Source organism: Manis pentadactyla, chromosome 8, assembly GCF_030020395.1.
Source record: "Manis pentadactyla isolate mManPen7 chromosome 8, mManPen7.hap1, whole genome shotgun sequence".
Lineage (NCBI taxonomy): Eukaryota > Metazoa > Chordata > Mammalia > Pholidota > Manidae > Manis > Manis pentadactyla.
In genome coordinates, this window is record NC_080026.1 from 102944273 (window position 1) to 102962479 (window position 18207).

Here is an 18207-nt window from a genome sequence, read left to right on the forward strand (position 1 = left end):
GTACAGTGATAGGACTGACTTCCAGCATTCTGTCCAGTGTATAGGGAGCTGGTTTCCAAGAGATTACTTTACATCTAATACATTTATGCAACTAGACCAAAGTATGATCTTTAAGGTGAGGGATTGATTTATCTCATCAGTAAGTCTTAGTTAGAGCTTGCTCACTTGGTGTAAGACTCCTGTGATATTAGTACTTCTCACACTGTAATGTGCACACAAATCACTGGGGATGGCATTACTTGCATATTCTAACTCAGTTGATCTCAAGTGGGACCTGAGATTCTGCATTTCTGATAAGCTCCCAGGGGATACTGCTAGTTTGTAGACCACACTTAGAGAAGCAAGGTTCTGGCTAGTGGTTGTTAGCTGTGGTTGCTCATGAGAACCATCAGGGGGTTTCTAGCACTCATCCCTAGTGATTCTGATTTCATTGGCCTACCGTGGGTCCCTGACATGATTTTGTAGCAATCTGAGATTCACCTTATTTATTAGTCCTTATGATGTGGATCCACCTGCTTTATGGATACAGCCCATGGAGAAGGGATTCCTCCTAGATTGCTAGATTCCTTGAGATGAGGTAGAGTTGGCCCTCAGGGGGAATTTAGCTAAGGAGAAGAAGGCCTTTTCCTTAAAACTCAGGTGTCATCTGTGTAGGAAAGAAATTTGAATTGATGAACAAATACAAGATCGGTGTCTCTTTATTCAGGGGATCCTTCTGTTTTCTACATCCTTTCAGTAAGAGATAAACTTTGGCCCTTCATTTTTTTCTCCAGAGAAGTCTATAAATTTACTTCTTCCTATCTCTATGTATATTGTTTTCCTATAAATATATATACTTGCAAAGTTTCTGCATAGCCAGAATTACAGTATTTATATTTTTATATTGCCAATTATTGAGAAAAATTTAAAGTATTTTCTGTGCATTTGAGTCTTAACTTTTTCTAAAGCTTGAGTGACTTAGTATCCTAATGAAGAGACTGTTGATATTCTCAGGAGCTTCCAGTACTAATGGCACATTGATGATTTGATTTGCCCAAAAATCATAGGCCTTAGCTCAGTCATATATTATTGTTTTATTATTACAAGAATGATCCTAGAAGCAGATAATACAATTTCATGTATATTAAAATAATGTTAATTACAATTACTTGGAAACAATAAGCTTTAAAAACAGTGGATTAAAATGAAATATAATTGTTCTGCTAAGAAATTGGAATCCTCTCCTCTGCCTCTCCAGCATTCGATCATAAAATAGGCCTTTGATTTTATTTCCTTACATTATCTTGTCTATCTCATGGCCATTGATTTTGGTCAGATTCTTTACTCCTTATTCACATTAATTTCCTCACTGGACCTTGCTCCCTCCAGTCTTGCCCCTTACAGTCCTTCTGCCAGAGTCCTTTGTTGTGAAGGTAAATCTGTGGCTCTCCCTTGTCTGAGGATACAAACCAGATCTCCATAGTGTCATGTAGAGCCTTTGACCTAGCCCTGTGTTTTCTCCACCCTCATGACCTGTCACTGCCCTACACAGCAGTTGATTCATTCCTTAGCTGAGCTTGAGGATTGGGGAGGAAGCACTGGAGGTTTGCAGAGAAAGTAAGGGCATGAAGGAGTGGTTTGGGAGAGGAGGTAGCACTAGGGACATGAGCTGTGACTGGTGGGCAGCAGTGAAGGTCTCCTGAATGAAGCAGGTGTTGATTTGGTGAATGCAAAGTGAGACCAGTTAACACGTGGCTGGGGACCACAGATGCAGAGGAGATGGAGCCTTCCATTCTACCTGTTGCCTGACTGAGCCATTCTACCTGTTGTCTCTACTTTTGCACATGCTGGGTCCTCCATTTCAAATACTTCCTTTATCCTCTCTGCCTATGAAAATCTTCCTCTTCCTTTAAGAAAATCTGATAATTTTCTCCTCTTCTCCCTTCGCCTCTTTAGTATTAGACCATCTCCTCCATCCCATCTCCATTGTTCCATTAACCAGCCGCTATAATTGCACTTACCATGCTGTGACAAGTACCTGTTCATACCAGTCTCTTCTAGACTGCAAACTCAGCACGGGCCCAGGTGTGTTCTTTGAAATCCCAGTTCGTAACTGGGACTAGCATGCAGCAGACACATAATAAATGCTGGATGAGTTATGCAAACTTCCTCTGTAAGTGTTGACACCTTGCTCTTGCTGGGTTGGGGTCATTTTTAAAATGAATTCCACTCAGTATTATATGATGTGAAAAGTCTTATTGCTTTAATTTTTATTTGAGCTATCTCTACCAAATATCCAAGTTTATAAGATCTTTCCAAATATACACGCATATAGATGTGTGTATATATGTGTGTATATGTACATACATGTCTACATAAAAATATAGGAAAATTAAAGAGAACAGAGTATAAATAAATATTAAATATCTGGGGTAACAAAAGTTCATAGAGGACTGCACAATGCATATGGCCTGTTTTTTTCAGAAGGGCCTCCTTGGCTAGTAGAAAATAGGTTTAAACTCTAAGAAATAAATGAGCCACTATTGAACACATCTGTAAACTCAAGTTATAGTGAAGTTAGGAATTTAAAATTGTAGTTATGAAAAGGTTTTTCCCACTCATGTAAAAACATGTGAAGATTTTAACTGCCAAAACAATTTCCTATTGTTTACAATGGATAAAACCCAGAGAGAACTTAAGGTTTTTTTCTGAGGTAATGATGTCACATTTTTCCTTAGGAGTGTGGGGACATAAGTTCTGTAGTAATGTGTTATTAACAGGCTGTGGTGTCAGACAATCCACCTCTCCAAGTTTTTGTTTCTCCATGTGTAAAAAAAGGAGATTTGGTCTAAATTATTACCAAGGTCATTTTGAATCATCTGTGATTCTGGAAAGTTATGAAACACAGCCTGTAACCATGGTGAGGAAAGTTGATTGGCGACTCCAAAAATAGATTTATTTTCTCCTTCTGCATAACATTGATGCTGTCCCTTTGAGTAAGTCATTCTGTGTATGTTGCCTTAATATAACAGTTTCTTGATTTTTTTTCTTAATGCCAAGTGCTCAAAAGTGAATGAAAGATTAAGAAATACCAAATCAACAAGCTCTTGTCTCTTGTTTTAAATATAGATCTGAATTATTGTGCTTTTTTGCATTCCTGTTGTAGGTATTCAGAAAGCAGAAGGTGGTGATTTGGTAAATTTAGAAACTATTTCGCATGAGTCCCTGCTGTCTTTTGTGTTTGTGTGATAACCCCATTCAAAATATGTCTTATTTATTCTTCCTTAAAATATACTTTCCTTCCCTTTTGCCTTTCTGCTGGCAACAAGTCCACATCTGTAAATTCTTACAGAATTTTTTGAGATCCCTTGGTAACAGTTATTTTTCTCAATTAACATATAGGTAATCTAGTCAGACATCATCATGTTTATCAGTTAAGCCCTTTGATTTCTTGTTGTTTTATGTCCTTGGTGTAGTGATGTCCAAAGGGGCCATCCTCAGATCACTCTGAGGTTGCAAGGTCTGTGGCCATGCCATGCCTGCAGGGACTGTCCCCTGTCTGGAGCACTGCCCCTGAACTGAGATGTCTTGACCCAGCTGGGCAGAGTACAGTGCTGGTAGTCAGAGTCTCCCTGTCTACGATTATCCATGATGGAGGCAGCCCTTGGAAGCAGAGACTTAGCTCATCAAATGACTATATTAAATGCCTAGAGAGATAACAGAAATTTAATTTTTATTCTCTTTATTCTGTAATCATATATATCCAAAATATCACGTCACTGACCAGCTATGTGAGACTAGACAAGTCACTTACCCTCTCTGAGCCTCAGTTTCCTCCTCTATATAAAGTGTGGATTTGATTACTACAATGCCTTTGGCTTCAAAAATTAAAATTTTTTTTCTTTATAGCTTTGTCATCCTTCCTCCAGCCCTAAACTGATTGATGGCAATCAGTAGTCTTCAACGTCAGGAAGTCTTGGTCCTTTCTCATGGTACTTCCTTAAACCAGTATGGTTCATTTTTATACTCCACAGACATTTGTAAGGATTTTTTAAAAAGCGTTTGTAATTATTTTAGTTCATTTATTTTTCTGTACCTTTTGAGACCAGATGACTCAACAACTTGATTTGTTTTGCTTGGGTACTTCGATATAAAGCATTCTTATTTTTGTAGAAATAACAAACGTTTTTCTGTTTTTTTTCAGCCAACATTGCTGTGAGTCTTTATTAATGAAAACTGAGCTAGTTATATACTATTGACCTCAGCTATTGGGCAATATTAAGAGAGTAGTTCTTTGATAATTATCTGTATTCCTCATCATCGATCAAGGATCTTTGTTCTAATTAATGTTTTCAAACTGTTGAAACTAAAAACAATTTGTGCAAATTGGGTTAAAGAATGTTCTAAGATACGGTAAGTTTATTTGTTTATTCAAGAAATACCAGTGAATGCCTAACAGGTAGTCTTTGGATTATCAGTGAACAGAGATCCTTGATGGAGTTTATTTTCTAGCAGGGGAAGATATAAGCATAATAAATATTTGTTATATGGCTTGTTGCTGAGTGGTAAGAGCTATGGAAAAATTTAAAAAGTTGAGCAGGAAAAGGGGAATGAAATGTGGGTGGCAAGTGGAGAGCTTGGTTGCAGTATAAACACCATGGTCAGGAAAGGAAGTGTGGGCAGAATGGTCCCCAAAGACACCCATGCCCCGATCCCCGAAACCTGTAGATAGATTAAGCTACATGGCAAAAAGAACTTCCCAGCTTTAATTAGAGCTACAGACTTTAAAATGTGATCATCTCAGATTACCTGGGTGGCCCAATCTAATCAGTGAGCCCTTGAAAGTATATGGTGGTTGGAGTCAGAGAGATGTGGCTGAAGTTGGAATGATTAAAAATGTGAGAGAGACTCAACCTGCAATTTCATTTTTTTTTTGGTGTCATTAATCTACAATTACATGAAGAACATTATGTTTACTAGGCTCCCCCCTTCACCAAGTCCCCCCCACATACCCCTTCATAGTCACTGTCCATCAGCATAGTAAGATGCTGTAAAATCACTACGTGTCTTCTCTGTGTTGCACAGCCCTCCCCGTGCCCCCACCACCACACTATACATGCTAATTGTATGTATATGATTTCTTTTTACCCGCCCTTATCCCTCCCTTCCCACCCATTGTCCCCTGTCCCTTTCCCTTTGGTAACTGTTGGTCCATTCTTGGGTTCTATGATTCTGCTGCTGTTTTGTTCCTTCAGTTTTCCTTTGTTCTTATACTCCACATATGAGTGAAATCATTTGGTACTTGTCTTTCTCCACCTGGCTTATTTCACTGAGCATAATACCCTCTAGCTCCATCCATGTTGTTGCGAATGGTAGGATCTCTTTTTTTCTAATTGCTGAGTAATATTCCATTGTGTATATGTACCACATCTTCTTTATCCATTCATCTACTGATGAACATTTATCAACCTGCAATTTCTAAAGGGGGGGCACATGGGAAGCATGAGAAGGGACAAGGACAAACTTGACTGATAGCCAGTGAGGAAATGGATCTCAGTCCCAAAGCTGCTAGAAACTGACTCTAGCCAAGAACCTGAATAAGGCTGGAAGCAGATATACCCCCAGAGCCCCCCAGAAGGAATGCAGCACTGCTGATATCTTGAGTTCAGCCTTGCCTTGTGAGACTCTGAGCAGTGGATGTAGCTGACCCATACTGTGTCCAGACTTCGGAGATAATACTGGGTGTTGCTTTAGGCCACTGAATCTCTAGTAATTACCCATAGCAGCAAAGAAAATTAAAGCAGGGGCTGGAAAGTTAGCCAGGCTGCTACTGGGAAAGAGTATTCCAGGCAGGGAGTAAGAGGCAAGTCCTGAAGTGAGGCCCACCTGCAGTGTTAGAAGGATGGCTAATGACTAGGTGGCTTAAGTGGAGGGAGCAAGGGGTTGAGAAATAGGAGGTGAGGTCAGAAAGTCACCTGGGGTGGAGGGTAGAGACCACAAAGGTCTTTGGCTTTTGTTCTGAGTAAGTAGGGAGTCTATGTGGCATTTTGATTAGGAAAGCAGTATGATTTGACTTAATTTTAAAAAGGTTCATGCTGCCTGAAAGGCTGTAGGGGAGAAGCCTGCAGACCAGTTAGGATGTGATAGTGGAAATCCTGATTCAAGATGCAGTGGCTAGAAGGAGTGGGAATGGAGATGACGAGACATGGTCAGGTTCTAGATATATTTTGAAAATTAAGTCTATTTCTTTGTGACTTAGATGTGGGATATGAGAGAGAGTAGTCAAAGATGATTCTATAGTTTAGAGCCTGAACAACAGAAAAGATGAAGTTGCTGCCAAATGAGATACAGAGAGCTTTGGGGAGGAGATCTGGGATGGGGAGCAGGAAGATTGGAGTTCAGTAGGACACACTGAGGATGAGATGCATAGTGTAGTAGGCAAAGTAACGGCTCCAAAGATGTCCACATCCTAATCCCAAAAACCTATGAATAAGCCACCTTAGCTTGCAAGAAGGACTTTGCCAATGTGATTAAGTTAAGGACCTTGAGATGGAGAGGTTATCCTTGATTATCTGGGTGTGCCTAACCTGGTCTTCAAGGTGGAGAACCTTCCCTGTGGTTGTCTGAGAGAGAGAGAGAGAGAGAGAGAGGTGACTGAATGAACAGTCAGAGAGAGACAGTGTTTCTGGCTTTTAAGATAGAGGAAGGGGGCCATGGGCCAAGGAACATAGATGCCTCTAGAAGTTGGAAGTGGCAAAGAAGCAAAATGTCCTCTAAAGCCTCAAGAAAGGAACATGGTCCTGCCAGCATCTTGATTTTAGCCCAGTGAGACCCATATCTGACCTATAGAACTGTAAGATAATAAATATGTGTTGTCTTAGGTCACTAAATTTGTGGTAGTTTGTTACAACAGCCATGGAAAACTAATATACAGAATAAGCAGTTGGATATCAGTCAGGAGGTAGGGAGAGAGAGGTCTGGATGTTGAAAGCATAGCAATGGGGCTGAAAGCCATGGGACTGAATGAGATCAGGAGAATGAGTAGATACAGAGAAGAGAACAAAGCATTGAACAGTTGACACTCAACATCAAGAGGTCAGGGAGAAAGAAGGAAATAGCAAAGCATCTGAGACTCACCAACTAAAAGAAGTAAGGGGCAAATGAAGAGAGGACTGTGTCCTGAAAGGCAAGTGAAAAAAAGCATGTCAAGGAAGAGAGGGAGATTGCTTATGACAGATGCTGCTTATGGGTAAGAGGAAGAGTGAGGCAACACTAATGACAAGTCTTGCTGCAAAGGAGAGCAAAGAAAAGGGGTGTCTACCATCAGGAAAAGTGGTGTCAAGAACTTTATTTTTATTTTTTAAAGATAGCATTAGGGCATATTTGTGTGCCAATGGGAACTAGACAAATGGGAGAGCAAAATAACAGAGAAATGGGAGACTAACTGGGGAAAGGTCCTCAAGTAGGTAATAAGGGGTATGTAGGGCATGGGTTGGGCACCTACTTTGATAGAGAATGGCAAGTTCATTATGGTGCCTGTAGAGAAGAGCAGGTGATCTGGCAGGAGTGGGCTTGACTTCTGACAATTCTATTATCTCAGAGGAACAGAAAGAAGATGAAGATGAGGATAGCAAAGGTGGTTTGGGGGAATTAACAGACTAGGGCCGTGCAGTAGGACTGCTGGGCAGCATTGAAAGCCCTTTAGAAATTTATGGTCATGAATTTAAAGAAGTAAATGCCCTTGTACACCTTTGAGAAAAATGCCTCCTAATACTAGATATATTCCGTCTTTTTCCCCCCAAAAAACCATATATTAAAGGAAAATGTGATGTGGAATTATGCAAGAAAAACCTAGTACTTTTTAATTTTCTTATCATTTCTATCATCACCAAGAGTCTTAGAAGGTAACTTTTCTTACATGGTCATTAATATCACCAATTGTTGACTGTAAGTCACATTTTACTGAATGAAATTTAAATGTGCTCCTGGCCTGAGTTTCTCTAAGTAGCAGAACCTGGACAAGGGTTGGTGGACAATTAGTTTACTTTGAGGAATAATCCTAAAACAGATTTGGGAAGACTTAAGAGAGAAGGAAAGAAACTCAGTCCAAGATTTGCTCAGTGACTTGGTCACTACTGTGGGTGGGCATCTGGGACCTGATCCCACAGAAAACTTCCCATTTTAAGGAGAATGTGCCTTATAATTGTCAAATGGAGAGACAGTGAGGAGGACAGAGGGTAATTCATTTTTCTTCCACTTGCTCCCATCCCCTACTGGTCATGTGTTGCCCCATTGGGTGTTAAGTCTGTCATAGGACACTGCATGTGTCAGAACATCCAGTGGTTTCCTGCAGGTGCGACAAAGCTGCAGCCTAAGCTCCATGAGGGTGACTTCATGACAGCATCCTTAGCACCACATGGAAGGAGCTATGCAATCCCTGCCCTCAAGTCTCTAATCTGTTGAGGAGCTTCTACTTCCTTTTATCTTGTCTCAGATCCTTTTTAAACAAAAGAATGTGATATGCTTTCTATACTAAAAGTAGACAAGGGAGTCAGTTAATACCAGTGTTATGATTATCTGATGCTGAGTGACAAACCAGTGCAAGACTTAATGACTTAAAATAACAACAATCATCTGTTATCTCTCTTGGTTTCTGTGAGTCAGGAATTTAGAATCTGGTTGGCTATGTCTCCATTCTGCTCAGCATCAGGGAGGTCTCAAAGGCTTGGGGCTAGAGTCGTCTTAAGGCTTACTCACTTACACAGTGCCTGGTTGGGACACGTGGGCTCCTTTGACATGTCCCTCTTTCTGTGTGGCCTCTTTGTGTAGCCTCTTCAGCATGGAGGTGTCAAGGGAGCCAGGCTTGTTACATGACCACTTGGGGCTCCCAAGGAATGTGTCCCAAGAGAGAAAGACCTAGAAGAAAACTGTATCACCTTTTATGACCTAGCCTTGGAAGTCGCTTCTGCCTGGTCACAGGTGTGCCCAGATTCAAGAGGAGGCATCACAGGCTCACCTCTCGATAGGTGAGTGTCAACGCCACACTGTAAGACGAGCGTATGGGGTGGGAGATTATCCTGGTACAGCCATCTTTGGAAAATGCTAATATCTCATGGTCAGTGTTATCATCACAATGACTGCTCACATTTATCAAGGGCATGCCGAGGTCCAGATGTTGTGCTAAGAGCTGGATATATTATATTATTTAACTCCTGGCATGTGCAATTTGTAAAGTAGCCACCTTTTACCATGAAACAATAAGACTTGGCAAGTCTAAGTAACTGGTGGAAGGTCACAGAGGATTTCTAGATTTAGTGATAAAAGAGAAAATAGTTGTGAGTAGGTGGAAGCCTTACTTCCAGAGGGAAAGTGGAACCTTGGGTTCCTTTACTGACTCCTTCAGCAGCTGCTGGGCAGTCTTCCCCCTCCCCCACCCCCTCCTCCTCCTTCCTTCCAGTATCAGGGTATTTTCATTTTGTTCAATTAAATTTTAGTGAGATTTTCTTACACCATTTTCTCCCACTGTGCATACAGATCATTTTAGTTATGTCTTGAGTCTGTGGATTAATCTACAAACATGAATATTATGAAAAGGCACCCAAACTGATGTTTTAAAAAACTTTCTGGATTATAAACTGTTGGTATGTTAGAAACTTTTAAATATAAAATGACATGTTTCCTTATACCAGAGAATCTCAAACTTTTTGCATCCAGAAGGCACCCCTGAAAATCATCTAGGTCAGTGATTTTCAAAGGGGATTCCCTTTGGGAGAGAAACTAGTATAGTTTGTAAATCCTGCCCCCTCTGCCCGCCATCACTTCTTCCCTTCTTCTGCCTTGAGAATGGCCAGCCTATAGCTCCCAGAAAGGCCGTAGCTCTGAAATCCTAGTTATTTTAAACCTCATTATTGAGTATCTCGTAGACACTGTTTGTTGTTCAGTAAGTGTTTACTGAATGCATTCCATAAATGTAAAACCTCCTAAATGGCTGATGTTTCTGTGGTTTTGCCCTACATCTAGGCATCCAGTTTTTAGAAATTAGAAATGTGTATGACTTTAGGGCTTCTCCTAGGTGCCTAAAAGAACTAATAAATAATTATTTGCTGTTTTAGCCTCACTGATTTAAACACAGACCTTCTGAGGAACTAGAAACATTATTCTCTTTGTCTCTGGATTCATACTGCCACTTAGAAAAAAGTTCTTCAGGGTCTTCTCAAGATGATCCATTAATCCATTCAATAAATGTTGATTATCTTCTAGGTGCCAAATACTGGCTGGGGATGGGGAGGGAGGTGGGGGAAGGTGTGTGGGGAATCTGTAGCAGTGAACAAAACAAAAATCATCTGCCCTCATGGAGTCTACATTCTAATGGGTTAAGACAGGCAATAAAGGTAGAACACGTATAATTCATCAGATGGTGAGAAATCCTATGGAGAGAAACCAGTCCAGAAAAGGGGAACAGAGGGGTCAGACTGTATCACTCTATCCAGTAATGTTCCCATGGCTTCCTGTCTATTCCAAGTAGAAGCCAGGTCCTTACAGTGGTGCAGAAGGCCCTTCATGATCCAGCTCTTCACCTCCCTGACCTCAGCAACCTCTCACTTCTCATCTCCTCCGGCTCCTTTGCTGTTCCACGGGCATCAGCCTCATTCCTGCTGCAGCACTTCCATTTCTCTCCACATAGCCTCTCTTCCTTCAAGCAACTGTAAAATTAACTCCTTGCTCTTTTTGGTCTTTGCCCCTATGTCACCTTCTTGGGGATTGGTGCCTTTCCTGACCACCTTGTTTTAAGTTCCTATCACTCCCTACTCTCTAGGCAGTCTCAGCTTAGTAGAGGAGGTGACTGGATGCCTCCTGTAGGGCACAGTCATTGGCAGAGCAGCATCACTGGCTTTGTCTCCAGGGGACAAGTCTGCCTGTGGTTGGGGCGCCCTCTCTGTCTTTCAGTGTTGTTGAGAGAGTGTCAGTAGAGGCCTGCCTAGGAGCAGCCCCATGGGACTCTCCCTGGCCTCTTCAGTACCAGCAGAACAAGCCTGAGCTTAATTAGTGGGTATTCCCAGGATGGCGTTTGCTTTTCCATACCGTCACATACCACCTCTTCTGGATTGGATATAGTCTCTTGCAATAGAGAGCCGTCTTTCAGATGGATGACTTCTACCCCATGACTTTTGACTGGGTGTGTTTGGTATGTTTAGTCTGCTTCTCCTCCTTGGCAAGGCTGTTCTTGTTTTCCTTCTCTGGGAGAGATTGCTCTCTTTCATCACCCTCCGTGACTGCCTCATCTGAGTTCTCAGCTTTCAGTTTCACCGGCCATGCTGACCTTTTATGTATTTCTTGTTTTTGTTCAGAAACTGAAACTGCATCTCATACATAACTGGTTTATATCTGCCTCATTCCCATTTTATTAAAAACTTAGCTTTTCCCCTCTTGTCTCTACCACTTCTTGGTCTTACAGCATTAAAAGGAACATCAAGAGTCTATGATTTTCATGACCTTAATAAACAAAACTTAAAATGTGCTTGTCACAGGTTGGGCTCCCTGGGAAGCAGACTCTGAGGTAGGATGTTTATTGGGGAGTGCTCTTTGAAGGGTGAGAAGGAAGCAAGGGGCAGAAGGAAAAGTTGAGCTGTGGTGCAGGCCCAGTAGCAACCTTGGTGGGCTCCATGGGTGGCTCAGGAGCTAGAATGGCTTTTCAAAATTGTCTTGACTTGGGCTGAGATGGCCAGGCCTTTACAGGCCAGCCTCCCTCAGTCACTGCATGCTGGCCACCTTGGGAAGAGGATGTCTGCTGCTGAGGATACCCCAGCAGAGACCAACAGCACCCCAAGCAAGTGTGGCAAGAGGACCTCATTGGATCTGAGGGGTACCTGCCAGCTTCTTCCACATTAATGTAGGCACAGGTTAGCTACAGCTTCAAAATATGATGCAGTGTCTTAGTTCAGAAGTCACCTCTGTTGTCAGTTATTGAATTGCTTTATTTCATTGAAAACATTGGCTGTTAGAGCTTGAAGAAGCCATAGAGATCCTCTATCCACCCCTCTTGTTTAACAAATGGAGAAAAAAAGAGGACATCTCATTTAGTTTCTCCAAAAATAGACCCCAAACAAGAATTTGAAGAGCAAGTTCATTTGAGAGGTTCTCCCCAGAAATACCAGCAGGGAAGTGGGCAAGTGGGATAGCGCAGAAAAGGAAGCCAGTAAAGGTACATTTTCAAGAGATTTACTGCTGTGGGCACCTGGAGCTCAGTCCCCTGAGAGGACTCAGGGAAACAGTCCACACACTTAGTTATCCTATTCAAAGGGCAGATGAGCTGGGATATTTGCCTAGCAACTTACCGCCATCCATCCTTGATGAAGGGTTATTTCCTGGAAGCGTTAATCCCCCTGCATTCCCATCTCAGTCTGTGGGTGGACCCAGCCTGTTCTAAGAGCCAAAGTAGAAACTACAGGTGTTAAAAGAAAGCTGCCTGCAGCGACAGGAGGGGAGCCTTGAGGACACAGGAAAGAGGGTGAGACAATGACAGCATCTTCTACAGGGCATTGCCCAAAACTGGACTAGAACTCAGGGGTCCTGACCACTGGCCAGGGAGCTTTGCACTGATTTTGAGCATCTTCCTATGCCATACCCAAACCCCTTGTAAGTCATCCAGTGAGGACAGGGAAGAGGTAGGAAGAACAGGGATATAGGCCTCTTTTGGAGAAGCAGCCTAATAGGAGGGCCAAGCACACATGCATGTCCAAAATAACACAAGAGCAGATGTTACTAAGCATTGGCATCGATGTGTGTGCATGACATACAGAAAGCAGTGCGTTGCAAATGCCCATACTGAGGTGCTGCTTTGGCTCCCCCAGAAAGTGTTTTCTGTTTTGATTTGGTTTTTGTCTCTAAGAAAATGAGTCTGGAACAGAGTCTTAGTGGAGATTCTGAACATGGGTTGATGTGGACTGAGAGGCAGGATAGCATACTGGTTAAAAGAGGCGGGCGTTTGGGGTGGACCTCTAGTTTTCTGTCCTCCTCCATCACTTAGTGGTCATGGCACATGGGCGACTTAAGCCTTGGTTTCCTCCTTTATAAAATAGGGCCAGAATAGAGCCTAATTCATAGGGCTGTTGAAGGTTCAGTAAAATAACTGATGTAAAAACACTGAAGAAGAACCTGCCATGTAGGAGTTTGATAAACATGAGCAATGGTCTTGATTATTGATGACCGAAGAGAAAGGTAAAGTAAGGCCAAGTGGGAGAATGATTAGCACGAGGATCACCAAGCAAGCGGGGGAAGAAATGCTGCGAGTACCACTTCTGGGATGCTGGGGAAGTGACGGGGAGAGCCTTGTAAAGTCAAGAAGTGCTTCCGACTCAGACTGAGGACTCATGGGAGCCAGGTCCCATCAAAGTGAAAGTTTATGGGGAAACCCGATATGTAAAAATATAAACAGAGCTACTTGTTTGAAGGTGGAGTGGGGAAGCTGTCCTTTCTTCTCCCCTCCTCCCTCAACCACCCACAGCCCCTGAGGGAATTCTGAGAAACCCCAAAGGTGCAAGAACAAAAACAATTTCTGTAGAAAGATTTTAAAAAGCTACCGTAACACCTCATTTGTTCTGTATTGAGTTAGTTTTCCAGAAAAACATTTTTTTGAGAAACTTGTGTTGGATGCAGTTTTGCTTAAGTGTGCTACTTTTTTGCCTTCTTAACAAGGCTGAATGAAAACCTTTTAATCTGTTCTTGATGATTTTTGATTATAGTAGTGAACATTTAGTTATGGTTCTGTGCTTTAATGTGGTGATTTCCAACCTCAGAGGTTCTGAGGAGTTAGGGCTGTTTAACTTCCACCGTGCTTTTTAAATTATTACAAGCAGCAGCATGGCTTCAGGGAATTTGGAAACCAGACTGTCCAGGTTTGTATCCCAGCCTTGCATCTTATTAGCATTGTGAAGTACGTGGACCAGTACTTAACCTCACCGTTGGAGTGAGGGAATTGGGAATAATAATATTTACCCCACGGTGTTATTGTGAGAAATAAATAAGTTTTTATATGTTCATTGCTTAAAGTAGTGCCTGCATATAAAAAGTACCATGCAAGTGCTATTATTGTTACTGTATCTGTATTTATAATTCTTTTATATATATATATCTCTACACATCTGTGTAGCATAGTGGTTAAGCCTGTGGGCTCTGAAGCTAAATATCCTGGATTTGGATCCCACAAACATTTTGATTTTGGAAAATTTAGTTTAATTCTCTATGATACAGTTTATTCATCTGAAAAATGGGGCCAATAATACAAGCTAGATCACGGGACTATGGTGAAGTTAAAATTTGTAAAGCCCTTAGCATAGTATCTGGCACATTGTATCATTGTTATCATCATTATTAATTATTAAGGCTCTAAATGATGGATACTATAACCATAATGAAGTTTTTATTATATTGACATTTTAGAAGCCTTTAGAACATTCCTTCATCTTACTTAATTGGCTTTCAGTTTGTAGAGGTTATTAACTTACTGATCTTAAATAATAAACATTTTCAATGTTTTTTAATACTAGGGTGGATGGGTGGAGGGGTTAACTATTTATGCTTTATAAAATGCTTATCAAACTCTGACTCAGAACTCTTAGATGTATTTATGTGGAGAGAGATGTTTTTGAGTAAAAGGTCGACATGATTAGTATTCATACAAGGGGATATTTTCAAATAAAAAGAGTAAAGTACTGTATTGGTGGGAATGATGACTAGAAGCAACACAGATAGGCAGCAAATTTTCTGACATGGAAGAATAGAGGCCACACATGATAAAAAGCAGATAATTGGTGATTTTGCGGGCTATCAAGATTAACCCATGGTTTTGTTGCATATTAAAGTGTTAAGAAAAATTATGCAATTCTTGGGAATAAGGCATAAGGGTGATCATATTTCCTTTCATTGTTACACTGGGCATTGTCAGACATACCCAGTCAAGGATCACATAATTCTATAGGGAAATGTACCTTTATTTAACTTAACCATTTACTATTGACTAGGACCCAGATTCTATGAAGTTAGTTGTTAATTGCAGATTGCAAATATGCAAATTACTTCTGTCTGATAGATAACCCTTAAAGTTTAGAATTTTTTTGACCTATAGGACATTAACCAGTTGTATATCTAAATTAGCCATTGTATTTTAGTATTCTTTCATTAATTTATACACACTTCAGTCTTTCCTATACTCCACTGAACCAGATGTATCATCCTGCTGGTTTCTTCATTAACAGTTTAAATAAATTTTTGATACATGCTCAATCTGTATTTGTTTAAGAGTCACATTTTTACCGATTTGAAAACTGTATCCCAACGAAACAACTACATATTAATGGAAATTTCCTTTGTTACTCCTTTCTACTTTCTCTAACATTTTTGTTTGCTTCCCTTTGTGATTTTGAAATTGAAATATATTTTATAGGTCTTTTCTTTTAATGGAGGCATTCTGTGAGGAATAGAAGCAGATGTAGGTAGTTAGAAGTTTTAAACCTGATTGTTATAGGCTAAGTGTAATTATGTACCTAATGATTTCAGTAAGACCCACATTTCTGAAATGTGCGCTATGTCAGTATAAGCTAATGTAACACTTTTATACAATTTTCATAATGTGATTGTGCAGCTAGTTGCTATTTATTGCAGTTGATTGAGTTTGTGGAACATGACATCAAAAATTATAAAAATTTTCCAATTCATGCAACCAGAACTACAAATGAGAGCAATAAAATTTAGAGAACAAGTTTTTGAATAGTTATCTGCTTCTATAAATAAATTTTTTTAAATTATAAATATAATGTTGAGTTTGGATACATTTCTGTCCATTCGTTACTCCTCATAAAAATACTCTGACAAGCCTTGCAGTAGGGAAGGGAGCAATTTGTTAGGGTCTTAGAATCCCAGCACTACATACTGAATTGAACTTAAAACCTTTAAAGTCACTTGATTGTCAAAGCTATGCAATCTTAGGGTTTTCATGAAATCCTTTTTAGATTAGTCCTTCCTTCTTTTGGTAGAAGTTTACTGTCAACTGTTTTAGATATCCTTAACTAATAGTTATTTGATAGACATTTGTTTAATTTGATTAATATTTAATTATTCTATAATGTAAGCTTCAAGAGGACAGGGTGATGTCTGCTTAATATCCACCTTCGTGTTCCAGGCACCTCACAGCACCTGTTACATGGTGGGCCTGCAACCAAACATTTTGGGGTCATTGAATGACTACATGCTCATTTTCACTCCATTACAAAGAAAAGGGATACATTTAGAACCTGGTAATAGATTACTTCAGATGCTGCTGAATGTGGTTTGACGTTTAATCCTGGGTTTTACCAGGCTGTGAGAGTCATAGTGGCATAACATATCCTTTAAGTTCTCTTAATAGTTGTATGTATTAAAGCACTTCCATTCTCTGCACTTTTTAAAAATTAGCCTGTTTGGAAATTACCAAAACAGGATAAATTGATATGAAATGGTAGAGCCATTTCTTTCTAGACAAACTTTTGATTTTCAAAAGTCTTAGAAGATGATAAATGTGAGAACTCAGAAAATGCTGAGGGAGAGTTCAGAGAATAAGCCAATTAGTTTTACATGGCAAAAATCCCCCATTCCAATTCATTGTTGCTTGTCCTTTCTCTCTCTCTTCCTCAAATTCCTTCTCCATTTAACTGCCTCAGTTTCTTTTTCTAAAAATGAGTACTTTTTAATATTGATTTGATATTGTGTAGGTCACCAAGTTCAAGAAACCTAATAAACTGCTTTTATCTGGGCACAATGTTGAAGGTTTCCTTGGTGTTCAAGTTTTAGCATTTTTCTCACAAAATGCCAAAAATGAAGATTTTCTTAAAATTCAGGGTGTTCAGTGTGTGTTTAAATTGAATATATATGTGTATATAGAAATACAAATTATCCAATGGACTTGTAATTTTTATTTATATAAACAACTTTTAAAAATGTTACAGGTAAACCAAGTGAAATGTAATACAGGTTTAGGATACTAGTCATTCCAGTCCAGTGAGATTACATCTGTAAATATAATTATTTTAAAGCATCAAATATACGTCTGTCTCTCACTAGACTCACTGTGTTAGACAAAAGCTTCCTTTCTTTGATTCTCCATGTCACCCATCCTTGAGCACAGTTGCCCCCAAATAGTTTGAAAGGATATTATTGAATTAATTTCCTTTTTTTATGAGTTAACACAGAGCTAACATAGAGCACTTCCCTGCCACCACTCCCCAAACCAGTCATGGCACATCCCTCACGAATAGTCTGTGAATGAAGACATAGCTGCAGTCCCAGGTATCTGTATTACAAGTGACCAGTTATTTCCAGAAGTTCATTTATAAACTAATTGTTATGAGCCAAGCTCAAGGTACATTGTTCTCTAGAAGCAGTGTTATAAACGACGGGACTCACAGGCCAGCCTGTGCAACTCCTATCTGATGTGCTATCTGTCATCCATCTAGCCATCCCTCCGTCCATTAAATACCTAGCATGTTCCCACCCTGTGCCAGGTGACGTGCCCTGCATCAGAGTGCATCTGAATCACTTATGGTACATTTACAGTTAATAGATATGAAAGGCACGGTATATTAACATTTTGACAACCTTCCTAAGCTAAACAAGACATTGGCTTTTTAATTTTTTTCTACAAAACAGTACCACAAATATTTGTTGAAGAACTACTCTATGCTGGACTCTGTGCTTGTCACTAGGAATAAAAGAATGAACAGGATGATTCCCGCAATCAAGGAAGTTAACAGCAGAACTTGGAGAAAAACAGGTTTATTAAAGGAGAATGGAGAGGTAGGTGCAATTGTTTTCTGAAGCCCTTTCAGGGCATTTTCGAAGACTTTTTATGCTAATGGCACAATGCTTTTCTGTGCCTCAATCCCCTTCAAACCTTAATATCCAGGAAGGGATGACTGCCGTGAAAGCTGTCACTGATGTTATAAATACAACTCTCAGGCTTATCAGCTATGATAGGGCTCATAATTTTTTTTAACCTCTCAAAACCAAAGAGAGTATTTTTGAGACATTTGAGGGTTAAAAGAAGTGGAAGGGAGGAAGCAGTTGGGCAGAGTGTGTTTCCTAGTGGAAAGAGGAAGGTGGAAAAAGTAGCCTGAGATGGGACCAGCAGAATGGGGAAGGCTGCACGGAGCCTACCCACGGAGCAGAGCAAACCAGGCTGTTGCCCCGTGTGGTCCC

The 18207-nt window shown here is 40.3% G+C and overlaps 1 protein-coding gene across 7 annotated transcripts in view; it reads left to right on the forward strand.

Moving 5' to 3' along the window:
* The window catches only part of PCGF5 (polycomb group ring finger 5), a 129811-nt gene that overhangs the window by 13566 nt on the left and 98038 nt on the right, over positions 1-18207 (forward strand). For 4 of the 7 annotated variants that reach the window (XM_057506071.1, XM_057506073.1, XM_057506070.1 and 1 more), the window contains exon 2: positions 17715-17805. The exons of the other annotated variants lie outside the window; for them this stretch is intronic. In XM_057506071.1, coding sequence (XP_057362054.1) covers positions 17715-17805 — 91 coding nt within the window. The remainder of the gene's footprint in view (positions 1-17714; positions 17806-18207) is intronic. 7 annotated transcript variants of the gene reach the window in all.